The sequence below is a fragment of the Dermochelys coriacea genome, chromosome 2 (genome assembly GCF_009764565.3).
Source record: "Dermochelys coriacea isolate rDerCor1 chromosome 2, rDerCor1.pri.v4, whole genome shotgun sequence".
In the NCBI taxonomy this organism is placed as follows: domain Eukaryota; kingdom Metazoa; phylum Chordata; order Testudines; family Dermochelyidae; genus Dermochelys; species Dermochelys coriacea.
In genome coordinates, this window is record NC_050069.1 from 69,589,331 (window position 1) to 69,609,402 (window position 20,072).

Genomic DNA, 20,072 nt, shown 5'->3' on the forward strand with positions numbered 1-20,072 from the left:
AATTGGTTTCAATCCTACCCAGCTCTGCTCTGTATATTTCTGATGCAGAATCAGGAGATCTGCACCTCAAGTTTCTTTCCCCCAGTTACATTTTATAACAACATTTGAAAGCTGCTTAATAGGCACAGCCTTCTCCATCTCTTGCAATAGTTTATCATTTCAGCAAAACCAATTATCTCCAACTCATCTGAAGTGACTACATATCTGCAGGGTGGGTAAGTTTTTTTGTTGATTTTTTTTTTTTTTAAACACAGCAGCCAAGAAATACGTACGTCAATTCTGAACTTTTGAATGATATAATTATTTCAATTAATTATAACAGAATAAGGGCCTTGGTTTTTGCCTGCATGAGTGTTGCCCCTGAAATGAACTGCACTCAAAATAAATTCCGAGGAAAAAGCATGAATGGAGTGGGGACACAGAATTGTGGGTGCAATTCACTACAGGCACAATTCTTACAGTGTCTACAAAATGGAGACCCAGTTTGAAAATCAAGTCCCAGCTGTTTAAATATTTGTAAAACACATACTGCCTGATAGTACCTGGCCAAAAATCTAAAAGCAAGGGAGAGAGTACAGAAAGTAAATACTTCACAGGACTTCTTTTGGCATATCATTAAACCAGTGGCTCCCAAAATTGTTACGCCACTTGTGCAGGGAAAGCCCCTGCTGGGCCTGGGGCCGCTTTGTTTACCTGCCGCGTCCACAGGTTTGGCCGATCACGACTCCCACTGGCCGCGGTTCGCTGCTCCAGGCCAATGGGAGCTACTGGAAGCAGCAGCCAGTACGTCCCTTAGCCCGCGCTGCTTCCAACAGCTCCCATTGGCCTGGAGCAGCAAACCGCGGCCAGGCGAACCCGCAAACGCGGCAGGTAAACAAAGCAGCCCGGCAAGGCAGGGGCTTCCCCTGCACAAGTGGCAGAACAAGTTTGGGAACCACTGCATTAAACCATGGGAAATGGTCAGTAACTTTACAAGTGTAACATAAATGGGTTAACAAAGATCATGCAATTTTACAAAACATGGTGTGCCAAGAATGTCACTAAATCACCTCAAAAAGGATACAGCCAGCTATCAATTCACCATTTGCTCTTCTCTCAGTCTTTACATTTAAAAAAAAAAGATTGAGATAATTACAAATATGTTTAGAGCTACAAAAATAATTGCCAAAGTAGGCACTGCATATTAATGAGGCTGGCTAAATGCAGACATTTGTAATTCTGTGGCAAAAATTGATTCTTAAGCATTTAAAAAAAATCAGTTTCTTAGCCTAGAGTATATTTATTATGCAGATAACAAGGATCATCTTCAAGTTCATCTACTAAAATGTGCTCTCTCTCCTTTCACCTCTATGCTTTGGTTGGTGACTGTCCCCAGAACTCATCCATATACCTAAAAGAAATATGACTGCCTCCACTTCTGACCCCAGCACTCTGACAACTCCAAGTTCTTTCAGTCTCCACTTGTTGCTTTCTCTCAATGTGTGTGGAAAGTTTCGCCTCCTCTCTAGGCAGAGCTTTTCCTTTACAAAATATTTAGTATTTAGGCAGGGTAGGAGTGACAGGATAGTAAGGAGGCAATCAGATGTCAAGGGAATCATGTTCATGTAGGCATCTTGATGGGGAGTGCTAAGGATGGTAGCCAATCAGAGCAGAGGAAGTAACAGTTGCCAGAACACAGTGTACATTTAAGGAATAATTATGTTATCCTTAGGCCGGAAAGGTCCTCTTTAGCAAAAGCATTGAGAAATGGATGAGAAATGAGTGTATGATTATGGGTTAGCAACTATACAGCATTACCACACCCTGAATAACTAATGTAATCACATGTCTACATAATTACACATATTACCACAAAGCACATATTTACTACATAATTAGTAATTATTTTAGCCACTTGAACTAAAATCAACCCTGGTGTCTTTAATTATCAAGCATACTTTACCTGTACTGTCATAGTCCTCTTTACCATAAAACCCCTTTAGTCCTAATTTGTATAATTTTCGATCCCTATAAAACAAATGAAAAAACCCCAAACATTAAAACACATCATCATCATCATCATCATCAAGGGCATAAAAAGAAACATAAAAACACAACAACCATGAAAAGGCAACACCACTGATGAAAAACAGAATAAATAAATAAAGCAAGAACAAGATGGACAGGAAATGCAGCTGCTAAGAAGCTATAAAGACTGGCTGAGAAATAAGGGCCTCCTCCACCTACTAGAAAGAAGGAAAACCAAATGCCCCAATCCTGCAATTAACTGTTCATGGGGTACCCCTTGCAAGATCAGTGGTCATTCACGGCAGTATCAGGGCCCAAGTGCTCAGATTTTTTCTGAGAGGGCGCTGAGTGGAATATGCCCTGTCACCCCCAATGCGGCCGCTAACACAATGCCAAGCTCATTACTAGCATCATCCTGCCTTGCTTGCATTTTAGAGTAGGCTTGGCAAAATGGTCAACTGAGCAGTCACTTGGCTGCCTACTATTTGACCAGTCAAAAATTGTCAGATCTTCCAACACAAATGCCCTGATGTAGGTGGCAGACTATGCTTTTGATTGCATGATGGTGCTGTTAGCAAGCCTACATAAATGTCTTGATTAGGGCTGTCAATTAATCGCAGTTAACTCACTCAATTAACTCAAAAATTAATCAAAATTAATCACAGTTTTAATTGCACTGTTAAACAATAGAATACCAATTGAAATGTATTAAATATTTTGAATGTTTTTCTACATTTTCATATATATTGTATTCTGCCTTGTAACTGCAAAGTGTATATTATTTTTGCTTACAAATATTTGCACTGTAAAAATGATAAAACAAATCGTATTTTTCAATTCACCTCAGACAAGTACTGTAATGCAATCTGTCGTAAAAGTGCACTTACAAATGTAAATTTTTGTTACATATGCACTCAAAAAGAAAACAATGTTAAACTTCAGAGCCTACAAGTCCACTCAGTCCTACTTTTTGTTCAGCCGATCACTAAGACAAAACAAGTTTGTTCACATTTACAGAAGATAATGCTGCCGTTCTTATTTACAATATCACCAGAAAGTGAGAACAGGTGTTCTCATGCCCCTGTTGTAGCCGGCGTCACAAGATATTTACGTGCCAGATGCACTAAAGATTCACGTGTCCCTTTATGCTTCAACCACCATTCCAGAAGACATGCGTCCATGCTGATGACGGGTTCTGCTCGACAGCAGTCCAAAGCAGTGCAGACTGACGCATGTTCATTTTCATTATCTGAGTCAGATGCCACCAGCAGATGGTTGATATTCTTTTTTGGTGATTCGGGTTCTCTGGTTTCCGCATGGGAGTGTTGCTCTTTTAAGGCATCTGAAAGCAAGCTCCACACCTGGTCCCACTCAGATTTTGGAAGGCACTTCAGATTCTTAAACCCTGGGTTGAATGTCGTAGCTATCTTTAGAAATCTCACGTTGGTGCTTTCTTTGCATTTTGTGAACTCTGCAGTGAAAGTGTTCTTAAAATCAATATGTGCTGGGTCATCTTCCGAGACTGCTATAAAAAGGAAAATATATGGCAGAATGCGGGTGAAACAGAGCAGGAGACATACAATTCTCCCCCAAGGCATTCAGTCAGAAATTGAATTAACGCTTATTTTTTTTGATGAGCATCATCAGCATAGAAGCATGTCCTCTGGAATGTTGGCCGAAGCATGAAGGGGCATATGAATGTTTAGCATCTCTGGCACGTAAATACCTTGCAATGCTGGCTACAAAAACGCCATGCAAATGCCTGTTCTCACTTTCAGGTAACACTGTAAACAAGAAGCGGATAGCATTACCGCCTGCAAATGTAAATGTAAACAAACTTGTTTGTGTGAGCGATTTGCTGAACAAGAAGTAGAACTGAGTGGACTTGCAGGCTCTAAAATTTTACATTGTTTTATTTCTGAATACAAGTTTTTTGTACATAATTTGACATTCAAAACTGTCATGATAAAGAGATTGCACTACAGTACTCATATTAGATGAACTGAAAAATAGTATTTCTTTTGTTTTTTACAGTGCAAATACTTGTAATCAGAAATAAATATTAAGTGAGCGCTGTACACTTCGTATTCTATGTTGTAATTGAAATCAGCCTATTTGAAAATGTAGAAAGCATAAATAAATAGTGTTCCATGATTAACAGTGCGATTAATCACGTGATTAATTTTTTTAAATCACTTGACAACCTTAATCTTGATCACTCATTTGTTAAGGCCACTGTAGCGAGGAGGCGTGGCCCCTCCCTCAGAGGCGGATATGGAAGGAGCACCGCAAGTCACCTGGTAGGCTGAACCAGGAGGGCCACGACCTGCAAGCCAGACACAGAGGGGCCGGACAGGAAGGGGAAATGTAAAAGGCCAGCCCAGCAGCTCAGTTAGGAGGGAGCTGCTGGAGGAGACAGATGTTTCTTCCCCACTGCTGGCGTGGAGCACCAAGGAGAACCGCTCCTGCTGCTCCAGGGACCTGCAACGTTCTTGACGTGGAGGAACTGCTATGGCTAACCCTGGCAGTGTATCCCGGGGAGACTGAGAATGACCCCTGGACACAGGTTTGCCAGATGGGGAAGAGAAGGATGCAATGCAGGGGAACTAGGCAGTACCCTGGTGGAGAGCGAGCCTCAGATCAGGTCAGTGTGTCATAGGCAGATCCCTGCTGACCCAGTGACGGACTGCTCCACCACTGACAGGGCCCTGGGCTAGGACACACTGGAGTTGGGCAAGCCCGTGTCCCTCCTACCATCCTACCACTGGGTGGCAGTACTCCCCCTCTGTAGGCCAGGAGGCCTGTGCTCCCCAGCTCACCCCGTACCTGAGCCCCCAGAGACTGCATGTGACACTCACCCCATACCTGAGCCCCTACACTGGGCTAGTACTACAGAGCTCCTGATTGCAGGCCAGAGCCCTTGGGTGGTTGCTTCCCCACCCTGCTTAATGGCTGGGCGAAGAGACTGTTGCGGCTCTGCCTGGTTACAGGCTAGAGCCCAGACTATTTACAACCCCACTCCATTTGAAGGACAGGACCCTTAAGAACTGCTAATTCCCCCCTTTTTTCCTGTGCTCGGAGAAGGCTCTAATTGACCTAAACTGCGAGGAGGCATGCCCCACCTCCCCCTGCCATATGTGGAGGCCGAGGGACAGCCACGCCAGCTTACAGCTATCTGTTGGGGAAAAAGGTAAACTGGGGGAAAGCTGAGCTTGATTGGCTGGAATCTTAACGAACATTGTACATACGGATATCTTTACTTGTACACGCCATCAATGTACGTGGCGGTTCAGACAGCACATTAAACAAGTTAAGACTCTGGCTCTTCCCCGAAGAGCTTATCATGTAAACTGACCAGACAAATATACAGAAGTTAACTTAGAAGGTAGCAGGGGAGGAAGAAGCACGTTCATAGTCATTAAATCTCCTCTTCCAACACATAGAGAAAAGATGCGCAGCCATTAACTAAACTAAAGTATCACAGCTATTAAGCCCCCCCTACACCCTACACCAAACAAAACATCCCACATTAAATGCCCATGTAAATAACCCCCCATTTCTCTCTCAACAAAAATCCCTTTCATAAGGCCTCCTACACAAATCTTGCTGAGAATATAAAACGCTTTATGCTAATGAGGAGTGTTGACACCACATCTCTGTAGAGGCCCCTCCCTTCCTGAAATCCTGCTTTATTCCTCCTCCAACTGCTGCTTATGAGTCTCTTAGGTTTGCTACGGGAAGGAGAGGCCATCTGCTCTCCATGGGATCTGGGAATCTGTAAAGGTCTTAGGAGGCAGAGGGCAGCATGCCCAAAAACATTTTGAATGTCTGGAATCTTCTAGAACAGCAGGAGTTAGAAATAGATTTCAATCTAAGCGTAGTCATTCAGTTCTAAGAGATACTTGATAATCTATTATGCAGAATCAGGGGAAGCCAAAATCATTTGCAGGGACATTTTATTTTAATAGACATGAACATGCAACAACTGCCAAGGTTAAGCGCAATCTCTAGTTTTCTGAGTATGTGACACATGTAGGTAGAATGGGGAAACATTTGTTGAATTCTTGTGGTATATGTCTAGCTGCTGTCAAAGATAGATTATTGCAGTCCAACAACAACAACAACAACAACAAAAAAAGGAAAACTGGCCTGCATCAAAATTTGGTTTTCTACTTTGTCTTTGGCGGCACCATCATTAAGCATGGAATCTTTTGATGAAGACAGTGATATAAGTGACAACGAAAGTGAAGCTAATTTCATTTCTTCATCTTCTAATAAGAATTTTGCTACCTCATCAGCATCAAAAACTTCTACTCCTGGAAAGTCTTCCAATGTTCATCAAACTGGTATCAAGAGATTTTTGGGTAGAAGGTCCCATCACCAGAAAAATAAATTTCACTGTATGTTTGCTGGATGTCCATATAAAATGGCATAAATTTAAAAATCCTTATATACTAGAATTTTTTTCATAAATAGCGTCCAATTTACAAAGTACCTATTAGGAAGCAGCGTTAAGGCAGTCTTCTGAATGACAAAGAGAATTATGTGAGGAAGAGAGAGTTGGCAAAAGCTCCTCACAGGTCTCTAGTGTCTGGAGCAATATTTGTAATGAGGATATCATCACCTTCATGATAACTCCACAACAAGTGTTTACTCATTCCAGTGAACAATTGAGCATCACCCCACACAGCCCAATATATTGCTAACCAGTTTAAAAATACAATCAATGAATTGGATCCATGGAAGGTTATTTTGGTTGTGACCTACAACAGAGTAACACGAAAGCTGCTTGGACTTTTAGTTGGTAAATGAGAATACAAACATTCTGTGTTACTGATGTGCTGCCTATAAGATGAAAGGTTTCAGAGTGGCAGCCGTGTTAGTCTGTATCCGCAAAAAGAAAAGGAGTACTTGTGTCACCTTAGAGACTAACAAATTTATTTGAGCATAAGCTTTCGTGAGCTACAGCTCACTTCATCAGATGCATGTAGTGGAAAATACATTGGGGAGATTTTATATACACAGAGAACATGAAACAATGGGTGTTACCTGTAATGACTGTAACAAGATCAGGTAAGATCAGAGTGATCAGGTAAGGTGAGCTATTACCAGCAGGAGAGCGGGGGAGGGGAGACAGGAGGGGGACCTTTTGTAGTGATAATCAAGGTGGGCCATTTCCAGAAGTTGACAAGGATGTGTGAGGAATGGGGTGGGGGGGGGGGGAAGAGATAAACATGGGGAAATAGTTTTAATTTGTGTAATGACACATCCACTCCCAGTCTTTATTCAAGCCTAAATTAATTGTATCCAGTTTGCAAATTAATTCCAATTCAGCAGTCTCTGAATATGGAAAATAGTACTATGTTGTCTGAGACCAAGAATGAGTTCCTTAAGAACATATTTTGGAAAACACAGTCCACTTACAAAAGCTGAAGGGAAAAAAAAAGACAAAATATCACAGAAAAATCAAGTGATCATTCCCATAGATAATGCTGCCTAGCTTTTTGACCTTTGCTTCCAGGGCCAAGACCTTACTGATGATTACTTTGTTTCAACTGGTGACCTCATAGTGGTTGCTGCAAATTTTAAAGGATAGTCAAATGTACAGGTAAGAAAGTATAAAGCAAAAGGTAGCCCATTCAGTCATAAAATAACATGGAGTGTAGTTTCAGCAGTAGAATCAAATCCCCTTCATTGAGGTGGAAAGGGCTGTGTCCTCCTTGCACTATAGCTACAATGGCAGATTTTCTTAACACATACATATATTACTGCATGTGCAAAAAAAAAAAAACTGGTCCATTTGGGGAACCATCCATTCAAAACCCAGAAACTGAAGACATCCTCTTTTTGGGAAGCTGGTGACAACATATCACAATGTAAGATTGAAGAACAAAATGTAGATGAAAAGTTGACTCAATATTCATCAGATAAAGAAGAAGGAGATACCGATGAATGCAATGATGAGGACAAAGATATAGACGACGCAGCTGAAGTTGACAAAGAAAATGAAGATTAAAAAAAGAAAGATGCTTGAAGAGTTGACCAGCTGCCTACCTAGCATACATGCATTTAAAAATGACTTTTTTCTTTTATAGTTGCTATGTGTTTGTTTTATTGCTGCTTAAATTTTATTTTTCTTTGACACTGCTCAATCTTGAATAATATTCTCATTTGTATGCCACCTAACATGACTAAAATGCCAATAATAATTATTCTTTCATTTGTAAAGAAATTATTTTCTTTTTGGAGATTTTTCTGAGTTAAAATAATACAGTTAAATAACTTGCTGTTTGTAGTAAGGCTGAGCCTACTGAAGACCAAAAAGACTTGGCCCTGGTCTACATTAGAGTTTACATTGACCTAAGTGTATATACTAAAATGTAGCGCCCACTGATGTAAGTTGCCCGCTACACCAACTTAATAACTTAAGAGTAGTGCTGAAGTCGATGTAGTTAGATTGATGCAGTGTCAGTGTAGACACTGCTTTGCTTAGCTTGACTGTTGTGGCCTTTCAGAAGCCACCCCGCAATGCCCTTCATTGACAGTTAAATTGGTAACTGCTCCTAGTGAGAACAGCACTGCCAACATAAGGAGCATAGTGTGGACATGCAAAAACAATGTAATTACTGCGGTAGCTGTACATCAATGTAACACAGGTCAACTTAATTTTGTAGACTTGATCTTGCTCTTTTTGTTGCTGTTGTTATACGATAGCAATTTAAAATCTTTTATCATTTCTGACACACTGAAAATACTGGACCACTGTTTGGCCAGTCCATTGACCAATTATTTTCGGACGGCTCCAATGCCCAGCCCTGCTTTGGAGCACACAGGTATCTCCCCTGCTGACCTGACATTTCTCGTAATCCCACTAGAGAGGTGAAGCCCTGATCCTCCAGGTGCACAGGCAGAGACCCACCCCATGGAAAGAAACAGCCCCTGCATTAGCGCTAATCACCAGGCCAGCGCCCCAGGGAGCTCAGCCCCCCCCCCCGCCGGGAGGGGCCCCTACTCACTCCACAAAGGCCCGGGAACAGAGGCACAGGATGCTGCCAGCCCCCTCACCCGCCTGCAGCAGCAGCTCCGCCACTAGGCGGCTCCGCGGCTCGCACGGCATCCCGCCCGCGGCCAACGGGAAAGGCGGGGCGCAGCTGACGGACACGCGCCGCTCCCCGGGGCTCCAGGCACGCGCCGCTGTGCAAGTCTCGCGGCGGCCGCGGGTTAGCCCGAGCATGAAGCAGGGGCGCTGCGTGCGCAATGGCCTCGCGTTCCCTCCGCCGGAAGCGGCCTCGACGGGGTTGGGGTGTCTCAGCCAATGGGGTCCGGGCGGAGCGGCAGGAGCGTGGTTCCGGACACAGGGCCGAAGGGGGGGGAGTCGCCGCCGCCGCGGTGCGGGTGGGAGCGAGAGCCCGGGCCGGCCTGCAGCTCGTCCTGCCCCGCACACAAACAGCTCCCTCTCCCAATTCCCTGCTTTGGGTGCACTGAGCACATCATCATAGGGCCTAATCACATCAGCCACACTGTCACAGGCTCGTTCACCTGCCCATCTACCCGTGTGATAGCTGCCATCCTGTGCCAGCAATGCCCCTCTGCCATGTATTATATGCCATCCTGTGCCAGCAATGCCCCTCTGCCATGTATTATATGCCATCCTGTGCCAGCAATGCCCCTCTGCCATGTATTATATGCCATCCTGTGCCAGCAATGCCCCTCTGCCATGCACATTGGCCAAACCGGACAGTCTCGACGTAAAGGAATAAATGGACACAAATCAGACGTCAAGAATTATAACATTCAAAAACCAGTTGGAGAACACTTCAATCTCTCTGGTCACTCGATCACAGACCTAAGAGTGGCTATCCTTCAACAAAAAAGCTTCAAAAACAGACTCCAACGAGAGACTGCTGAATTGGAATTAATGTGCAAACTGGATACAATTAACTTAGGCTTGAATAGTTTTCAGAGTAGCAGCCGTGTTAGTCTGTATTCGCAAAAAGAAAAGGAGGACTTGTGGCACCTTAGAGACTAACAAATTTATTAGAGCATAAGCTTTCGTGAGCTACAGCTCACTTCATCGGATGCATTTGATGAAGTGAGCTGTAGCTCACGAAAGCTTATGCTCTAATAAATTTGTTAGTCTCTAAGGTGCCACAAGTACTCCTTTTCTTTTTGCGAATACAGACTAACACGCGGCTGCTACTCTGAAACCTACTGTAGGTAGCGGCAGAAGAGGGGCTGAACGGGAAAAATCGGGAGTGGGAGCCAGGGTTAAGCCCGGGGAGGAGATGCTGCCAGACCCTGTGGGGGGACAAAACCCCCGTTTAGGGAGGGGGGGGACAGTAACCCCATGGGATGATCCATCTGCTGTGCTCGCAAATCGTGGGGGGCAGAGGTTATTTTCGTTCTCTCCCCAGGACGCTGCATGTCAGCCCCGGCGCAGAGGGCGGATTCCTGGGGCCGGCTCTTAAAGGCACAGGCCACCCAATCCCGAGACTGTCAGTGCTCAGACACCGCAACTCCTTGCTATCGTATCCGAGTGCTGCGGGGCTACATTCCTGCTGCGGCCCAGAGACTGATTGCTGTGAAATATTGTACAGACACGCCCTCCCTCAAACTCTGCCCCTCACCTTTTGAATATGTAAAAGAGTCTTCTTCAGTTTCTATGTCTATATGAAATCACTGCAGCTCCTTTCTCTTATATAACGTGCTGAGTTGCTAACTCCCTCCCAGAGCCCACATGTCTGCACCCCCTCCTGTACCCCAATCCCCTGCCCCAAGTCAGAACCTGCATCCATCACTCAAACTCCCCATAGCCTGCAACTCGCCTGCACCCTAACTCCATCCCAGAGCCTGCACCCCAAAAATGGCTGGATTAACCTTTTGTGGGCCCGGTGCTAAACATATTTGTGGGCCCCCATGGGGGCAATGGGCATATGGGGCAGGGGGACAGAGTCCTCAGAGCGAAGGGCTGGCCAGGGTCATGGCGCGGCAGGGACAGCCCCACTCCACCCAGCCCAATACGAGGGCATGGTTTACAAACCGGGAGCTGACAGACACACACTGGCCAGCCCAGCCCTGGGCTGCCATCATGCTTCTTCCTCTTGGGGGCAGGCCCATGCTGCACCATGCTACCCCCCTGCCGAGCACTCCTCTGACTCCCTATGCCCAGGGCCACACCACCCAGAGACCCCCACAAATCCCCATGCCCAGTGCCCTCCCACAGACCACTATGCCCAGCACAGCCCCCCCAGAACTCCCCCACAGCTCCTCTCACAGTGACCCCCAGCTGAACACCCCCCACAGCCCTCCAAGAACTGCACAGCACCCTGCACCTTCCTGCCCAGAGCTCCCCCCACAGATCCCCTCAGTGCCCAGTGCCCCCCACCACCACAACTGCAGTGTCCCGCACTGACCCCCCAAACTTCCCAGCACCCTGACACAGATCTCCCCCACTGCACAGCCCCCAAACACACACAGATCTCCCCACCCCTCACTGCACAGCACCCCCCCCCCGACCCATTAAAGACCTATTCTCCCACACCCTGACCCCCTGCTACAATAGCCAGCCCTGATGGGAGGTGACTGTGTCTGCCAGGCTGAGCAGGCAGCGCAGCCAGAGCTGGTCCTGGGGCAGGATAACTCCGGCCCCTTGGGGGTGGTGCAATCAGCCAGGCTGGAGCAGGAGCAGAGCCTGCCCGGGCCAGGCTCCCTCAGGACCCACATGCCTGGCAGAATCCACCCAGCTGAGCCCTGTGTCTGGCACTGTCCCCTGTGACTGGCTGAGACTGGCCCAGGCTCTGCATCAGTCCCAGATGGCTCTTCCCCTGGGGAGGCAGGTGGGGCCCCACAGGTCCCAGGCAGCGGAGACAGCTCAGAACTGGAGTGGTGCTGGGGAGCGGGGCAGATCCCTGGGACGTGACTCCTGAGATCCCACCCAGCCCACCCACACCCATTGGCCCCGTGGCCAGCAGCCCTGCCGAGCCCGCAGGGTGGCCCCCCGCTGCTGGATGATGAGCCCCCTACAGGCGAGTGGAACCTGCTGGCTGAGAGCTGCTCACACAGCAAGGCCTGTGTGCTGGACTGCCCCAGGTGAGGGGCCAGACCTGGCTATGTAGATGGGTTAGAGGGGTCTGTAATGGGCCCCTTCCCAGGGTGAGCCTGGTGCCACGCACCACTGGCACCTTTGTAAACCTGGTACTGACCCCAAGCCCCCTCCCACAGCAAAACTCCCTTGGACCTTTTCTGGATGCCACCAAAAAATATAAAAACCTGCTGTCCCGGTGTTACTTTACTGCTACAGGAGACTTGATGCAGTGAAATAATTTCCCTACATTCCATCAAACTCTGCGTCACACATTTTGAGTATTTAAAAGAGTCTCTTATCACTATTTGTCTACGTGAAGTCTCATAACAGTTCACAAATTTTAGGATTGCCTTTTGCTGCATTTATCTTGCCTGTGAATCCAGCCCTTACAATCCCATGTTCACACGTCATTGCTTGTGTGTAGAAGCTGATTCACAAATATTCAGTAAGTGTATTATATGGTGTCATCTTACATCCTTCCCAAGGGCAAAAATCTTCTGCAGCAATGAAGGCTTGGGCTCATGAGCAGCGTCTGCAGAACTTTTGGATGCACAAGTCCATGTATCTGCATCTGTGTGCAAAACTCACCAAAATAAAAGCTGCACTTACAATGGAGAAAAAAAAATAATTGCACAATGGGGATCTGCAACACCAGATTCTTATTCGTCAATCAGTGGTCTCTCTCCTAAACCAAGGTGGAATGGATTTCTTTAACGTAAGTAGTCACAACATATTGTTAAAGATCATTTCATGTTCAATGCCCTGTTAAGACCTCTGCAGTCACAGATAATACTTGTTTTCTTGGGGAACCAGAGCACAATATCCAGTCTGTCTAACTCATGAAAGGATACCCACCCCCGGCTTGAACCAAAACTGATCAGAGAAAAAACTTGCATAGAGCAGTGAATGGTGGTATGAGACACACCTAGATCCCTGGTGACAAGTTTCAGGCAACTCCCCTATCCTCATCTGCATTAAAGATGTGACAGCCTCATCTCAATTAGCATACAGAATGGAGAACAGAGGCCACTCCCCTATCCTCATCTGCATGAAAGATGGGACAACCAGACATCGCGTTAGCATATAGAATGGGAAAAAAGAGAACCACACAGAACTCTGGGACCAAAAAAGCAGGGAACAATGGCATCATGGGAGACCTGTGCTCCAGATGTTAATGAACCTACACTGCACACACCCAGCTCAGCAGTTAGACCACTTCTAGTAGTGAAACCTTGATTGATAGCCAAAATACTGAAGCAGCCCAATTTCATTGTCAGCCCCCTGAAGGAACACCAGCCATAGTTAGAAGTGATCAGCTCCTGTTGTCTAGCCTGAAGAAATTCTTTGAGTCATCAGTGTACCCATAAACAAATCTAGTGTCCTCCCTTGAACCATTGTATTTTCTGTACAAAACCACCTACTCATGCTCCAGTAAGTTTCCCAAATTCTGCCTCATTTCCACTGGGGTTTCATCTACTCCCGACTGATCAAGACTCTGAGCTATCACCATTGCCTGGGAAGCCTCACGAGTTCAAGCTTCTGGAGTGGGTTGAGATCCCTCATTTTCCCTCTCTGTTTCCTTTTCTACCTCAGGTATTAACCTTTAATAATGTTACTTATTTTGTTAGGCTGTCCTTGAGTAGTTATCACTATTAGTCCATAAATAACTTTACTCTTGTGTTTGTATCTTCCACATTTATTCTGCAGCAATGCTTCTTTTACCTAAACTACATATCCCTGTAGCGCCCAAAAATACTCTGGGGTTTGCTCATCAAGTGTGTTACTACCAGTACAATTGTGATGTAAGAGTGGGGATAGGGACATGCTAAATCTGGGACAAATAAGGGCATCAGCTTGAAAGTGCTGTTTGACTCATTCAATAGGGCACACAAGCAGTACATTGATAGAATTACACAACTACCCCCCCTCCAGAAGAGTAACCTAATAAATGAGCGTACACCAAAGTAACAGGCAAAGCTGGTCACAAATTGTTGAACAAATGCAGGCAGCACATGACCCTAATCACACGTTAATTGTTGAGTAGTTGCTGTGGAGTAGAGAAACTGAGGTACAGACCTGAGCAAGCTATCTTTTTCTTTTTCTGACCAAGCTCCTTTAGCAAGGTCTCTCTCTCTCTCTCTCTCTCCCTTAGAATTTTGTTAACCTTCTGTTAAGAATCTTGCTTAGAATACCTGTAGAACTGTGCAATAAGGAGTTAAGAGTTGTGCCTTAAAAATAAAGGTTTTACAGCAATACTGTTAGTAGTGAAAGAGGGGTGCTTTACACACTTTATACATAAGCAGTACATTAGTAGAATGATCAGGGGGAAAAAACCCAAACAAGTAACCCCTCTAAATGAGCATATCCCAAGTAATGGGCAAATCTGGTAAAAGTACACAAAACTAAGGGTCTTCCTAGCTAACTGCATGAATAATCAATAACTGCATAGCCATTTCTTAAATGGTTTGCATGCCTGTAATCATGGTGATTTATTTATTGCTCCCCATTTCTCTATTGTTTATCTGTATGGTCTCTGTCTGGTTTTTTAATTTTCTTTGACTGATGTATAAGTAATTTTCTGGGTGTAAACCAATTAAGGTGGTGGGATCTAATTTGTTAGATAATCAAGTAACATTATGTTAGGATGCACAAGAAAAACAACAAAGACATTATGCTAAACGAAAGAATTTAAATATGGGGAAATAACATTTGATATTGGGGATTCTGTTCTGTTACTGAACGCTAGAAAGAGAACAAGAAAAGGAGGAGGACTGGAACCTAGGTATCAGGAACCATACAAAATTACGACTGTTGAGGGTAAGAGAGTGAAATTACAAACCATCTCAGGGAAACGGTTAAGAAACACGTACAGTATCACACACTTAAAACCATTAAAGAGCCACCAACATTACCTGCTGAAAGCACATTAGAGGGAAAAATCAGAACTGAAATTGCAGAAACACCCACAGAAGAGATTAGAAAAGTGGATGGCACTGTATCTCACGACAGCATAGTGAAAAACATAGAGGTCACAGCAATGGAAGAAGAGGAGTATATAGGGCAAGATGTTTCAAACAGTGATACAAGTTATGCTGATGACAATTTTGATGACATGCTTATGGAGGAGGTAGAAGACAAGCAATGGATTCTGAAAGGTAATTGGTTACCACACCTTTCTTAAACAGATTAACATACTTCATAATGGAACTATGTTAAAGGTTTTCATGTACAAAGTGGCGGCATTCACAGTAGTAAAAGAGAGAAAAAGGAAACTGTATTACCATGCATGTAATATGTGTTAATATTTTTTCCTAGTCAAATTTGTGATGACCGGCAAACACACAGAGAGACTGGAGGCCAAAGTGAGAAACATAAAATTGTATGGCTCTTCATTTCATTGCCTGAAACCGAGAAGCTGGATAAGTAATGAGGTACATTTAAGTACCACTAAACATGTATTTGTTAACGGGATTGATTCATCAAATATTATTGAAATTGTGCCTTTTCTTTCATCATGTGTTGTAAGTTATTGATGCATATTTGAGCTGTGTCGTCGAGAAAGAAAATGGAAAGGTAGGCTACTTACTGTGATGGTACATGAAAGTATGCATTGATTCAATAAGTAGACAATCACGTGAATATGTGGCACAACATATATAAGCCCAAATACCCTTGAAATATCAACATAAACCTGAAATTGCAACATTTCAGTGTATTTACTGCTGCCAAACATTTACTGAAATGTATGTGGAGGTGCATATTGGACATACAATACTAGACTAACTGAGGGCCACAGTTAGTGGCTGTACAGTTTTGCTGTACAGTTCAGTGGGTGCAGTGGTGAGCTAGAGCCAGTTTGCAGCAGTTCACAGGAACCGGTTGTTAAATTTAGAAGCCCTTTTAGAACCGGTAAATTTAGAAGCCCTTTTAGAACCGGTTGTCCCACAAGGGACAACCGGTTCTAAAAGGGCTTCTAAATTTAACAACCGGCCAAAAGTGGCGCCTTAGGCAGGCGGTGGCTTCACGCTCAGGCCCAGGGAGGTGGAGGTGAGCTGGGGCAGAGAGCGATTCCCCTGCGCGCCCCCCAGGTTACCTGCTGTGGTGCGGGTGGCCCTCCTCATGCCCCCTCCACCCCAGCTCACCTCTGCTCCGCCTCCGCCTCCTTGGGCCTGAGCGCAAAGCCACCGCTTGCTTCTCAGCCCTCACTGGCTTCCTGCGCAGACAGCTGATTTTTCGGGAAGCCGGGGGGGAGTGGACAGAGAAGCAGAGCGGGGTGGCGCGTTCAACGGTGGAGGTGGATCAGAGGTGAGCTGGGACTTGGTGCGGGGCGGGGAGCTGCCGGTGGGGGCTCTGCACCTACCAAATTTTCCCTGTGGGGGCTCCAGCCCCGGAGCACCCACGGAGTTGGTGCCTAAGGCGCCACTTTTGATGTGATCAGTGGGGGGAGCAGCTGCTCCCACTGCTCCCCCCTAGCTACGCTCCCCCGCCCCTAAGAGCCAGAGGGACCTGCCAGATGCTTCCTGGGAGCTGCCCCAGGTAAGCACCGCCGGGACTACCTACCTTGCCCCCCGGCAGGTCCCTCTGCTCTTAGGGTCGGGGCAGGGTGGGGCGGGCACCCACTACGGTGGCCACGAGACCCTCCTGCCAAGTTCTGGGGGCAGTCATGGGGCAGGGGATGGGGGTGGATGGGGCAGGAGTCCCGGGGGAGGGGGGCATCAAGGAACACAGGGGATTGGATGGGGCAGGAGTCCTAGGGGGCAGGAGCGGGGGTGGGGCAGGAGTCCAGGGGGCAGGGGTAGGCCACGACCCCCTCATGGGGTGAGGAGGGAACCGGTTGTTAAGATTTTGGCAGCTCATCACTGAGTGGGTCCAATTAATTAAACACAAGTACGCGAACAGCTTAGTCAGTTTTTACATTAAGTAAGACAGAGCACATTGATTACAAATCTTTTTGTTTTTACGGGACTGTCTTACATATCTGATTTGTAACACTAAGGATCCCTTGCATGTCTGTCTATATTAAATTCATTATGTTCGTGATGTGCCAGAATTATTAATGCATAAATAACTTTGTTGACTGTCAACAGGTACAAGCCATCTCATCAGTAGTTTCCACTGTCATTCTCTCAGGCAGAGCTCCACAAATGAAAGTGAAGGTAAATGCTAACACACTTTCATACATAGCATGAGCAAAACACAGTTTCATTCAGTGAGTTAAACATAGTGTGAAACAGCAAATACAATGCTATGTTTGATGTGGAGGAGTACTCTAATAGTAATACATGTAATGAAATTGGGAAATACAGTATAATGTACATTTAATGGTTTGCTTCACTGGAAACTATAATTGCATTTCTAATTTCTTTTTAAAATAAATACAGAGTGAATTACTTCAAAATGATATATTATTGCTTCCTTGCCACACACCAGGTCATTGGGTTCTTGTGGTAAGATGTTTTGTATTGTACTTCTAGATTATGGGCAATAAACGTGATATTAAATAAGCAATTTGTAACACAACTATGCTAGCAGTGATATAATTTCCCGTGTTGCGGGTTTTCAGTGAGTTCAGTGCATGCAAAGGAAAGTCCATGTGAAACGATAAAAATAAAATGCTACTGTCAAGTTACGTTGTTAATGTAACTTGGAAGAATATATTGTATTATATATTCTGTATTGAATTGATCAATGATTTCACAATATGCTTTTCTCTTGTGTGTTACTGAGACATTACAAATGAGAATATGTTAATTGCATAATGATTTTTGATAAATCAGTATAAAATTTTTGAAATAATCACATTACCAATATAATTTGTGAATGTATTTACACTTACAGATAGCCTTGATGAAAAAATGGAATTGTTAATAATTGACCCCTTGTGTGATGAGATGAGATATGAAAGAACATGCCTGAGGAATTGGAGGTGATTTATTAGATACTTACTTTACAGTGGACATGAACTGTTCCGTTGAAAATATTTTTAAAGGGAATATAACAATAGTGAGATTAATATCTTCCTGTTAGCTACAAATAAAAATTGAAACAGCATGTGCTTGTACTAAATATGCTTAGTAATGGACTTTGAGTGAACTTGTGTGATTTGACTCTGGGGAACGACTTCACAGAATGTGGACACGAACAGTAGCATGTTGCATGATTGAGAATGTGTTATTATCAACATGGGGTACAGCAAATCAGGTGATACATTGTGTAAGAGTGAGACAATAGTATGAAAGCAAGTGTGTATATATGTGAGCAATAAGTCATTTCAATCATTAATTAAAAAGAGATAGAACAGATTTGTATCTATGACCAGAAACCGGAGGGGGGGGGGAAAAAAAAGGAAAGAAAAGCTCATTTACCGCAGTCCGCTAATGTATTCTCTAAAAATTTCAGAAACTTCATCAAACGATTAACTAGAAAATCCTCATCTGTTTGGAATAGTAAAATTGTTCAGCATCCCAGACAAAGTGATGGCCACAACTGCAGACCACTCATCTTAAAGGTATTGAACACCAAATCGCCATTATCATTTGTTATGTATGTGTAATTATCCAGGGTGAAAGTAAATGCCAGAGATTACCAGTTGGGCACTGCACCGGCATCCTTGCCAAGGTGTGTGGGGTGGGCCTGTGGCCCCCCAGAAGGGATGGGGTCTCCGGCGGAAGGTGCGGTGCTGGGGGGGCCAGATTCCACCAGCCAGCCCTTCCTGACAGCTGCTGCTGCAGTGACCAGGAGCACTATGCCCTTGTAAATTGCCAGAACACAGGGCCCCTTTTGCTCCCCCACTTGTCGGCAGCCCTGCTGATAGCATGCAACAGCGTTGTCGGACCCTATGGCAGGGCCGCTGATGCTGGGGGGGAGGCAGTGGAATGGGATAAAAGGGGGCAGCGACGTTAAAGCATAAAGCACTGCCACAGCGGAAGTGTAACATTAGCCGTGTACGCGCCGGCACCGGTGGTCGGTTCTTACCGGTATGCTGGACCAGGCCACTCTCACCTCTGTAATTATGATGTTTATTCTAAATATCAGTGTTGTCAGTTGCACAAATTTGTGTATTTGCAGCACAAAGACATCAGTATGGTAGAAACAACACAAGAGGCTAATACTAGCGTTTAGAAGACATATAGCAATTCTTCTAATGAAGGAGTCAGGTAATTACTTTCTACCATGGCCTCATTAGGTACTTGTGAAGATAACAGAAAGAGTGGAATTATGTCACATAGCAGACAGTTATCTTAATATCCCCTTAAAGTGGGAATCTCACAGGTTTGGTTCTGTAATGGTGACTATGAATCAATAATATCTTTAAGTACACAAAAATTTGAATGGGGTGAAATGGTTGCTATTGCTCTACCAGTTGAATGAAATGGGTATCTTTATATAGGTGCAGTAAAGTAAAAATTTGAGAAAATATGACTCACAAAAAAGAAAAAGATATGTTCAAGACCAGTGACTGGATTAAAATATTGACATTATTAATAATCAAGATTTGCATTTTCAGTGTTGGTCGTAACGCATTCATCATTTCATAGCGCTATATTTATTTTTAAGAAGCGTGGAGGACTACCGCATATACTGCAACCTTGTCAACTGTGAAAAGAAAAGTAAGGATTGCACAATGGTAAGAAGCATAGAATTGTATGAGAAATAAATGCCATAAACTGCCTAAGGATCATGATTCTTGTAAAAATTCCACATCAGTAAAACATTTTTATCATGCTGATAGGCATATGTTAGCTAATGCTGACATGTGGAAGGAATAGCATGAGTGAATGCAAAGTATGTGTAACCTTATAACTTCTGTGATTTCATTTTCTCAATTGTTACTTATAAAAGGTCCAGTGTGATTCTTGCAAGAGGTGGGCACATATACCCTGCATTACAGAAGGAACCAATCAAGACTACCTGACTGATGAGAAGAAAGAGTACAACTGCAAAAAATATGCATAGTTCCCTTCTTTACAAAAAAAACAAC

General features: G+C 44.6%; 1 protein-coding gene and 1 long non-coding RNA gene across 2 annotated transcripts in view; one reads left to right on the top strand and one right to left on the bottom strand.

The window, feature by feature from the left end:
* The window catches only part of TGS1 (trimethylguanosine synthase 1), a 47,950-nt gene extending 38,410 nt beyond the window's left edge, over positions 1-9,540 (bottom strand). The window contains 2 exon segments of the mRNA XM_038391796.2: positions 1,943-2,007; positions 9,024-9,540. Of these exon segments, the coding sequence (XP_038247724.1) occupies positions 1,943-2,007; positions 9,024-9,241 (283 nt within the window). The 5' untranslated portion in view covers positions 9,242-9,540.
* A 7,465-nt stretch (positions 9,541-17,005) lies between these two features.
* LOC122458687 lies at positions 17,006-18,603 on the top strand. The gene is made up of 3 exons (XR_006278835.1): positions 17,006-17,538; positions 17,930-18,017; positions 18,491-18,603. It is a non-coding gene; the product is annotated as an uncharacterized LOC122458687 (long non-coding RNA).
* The last annotated feature ends 1,469 nt before the right edge of the window (positions 18,604-20,072 follow it).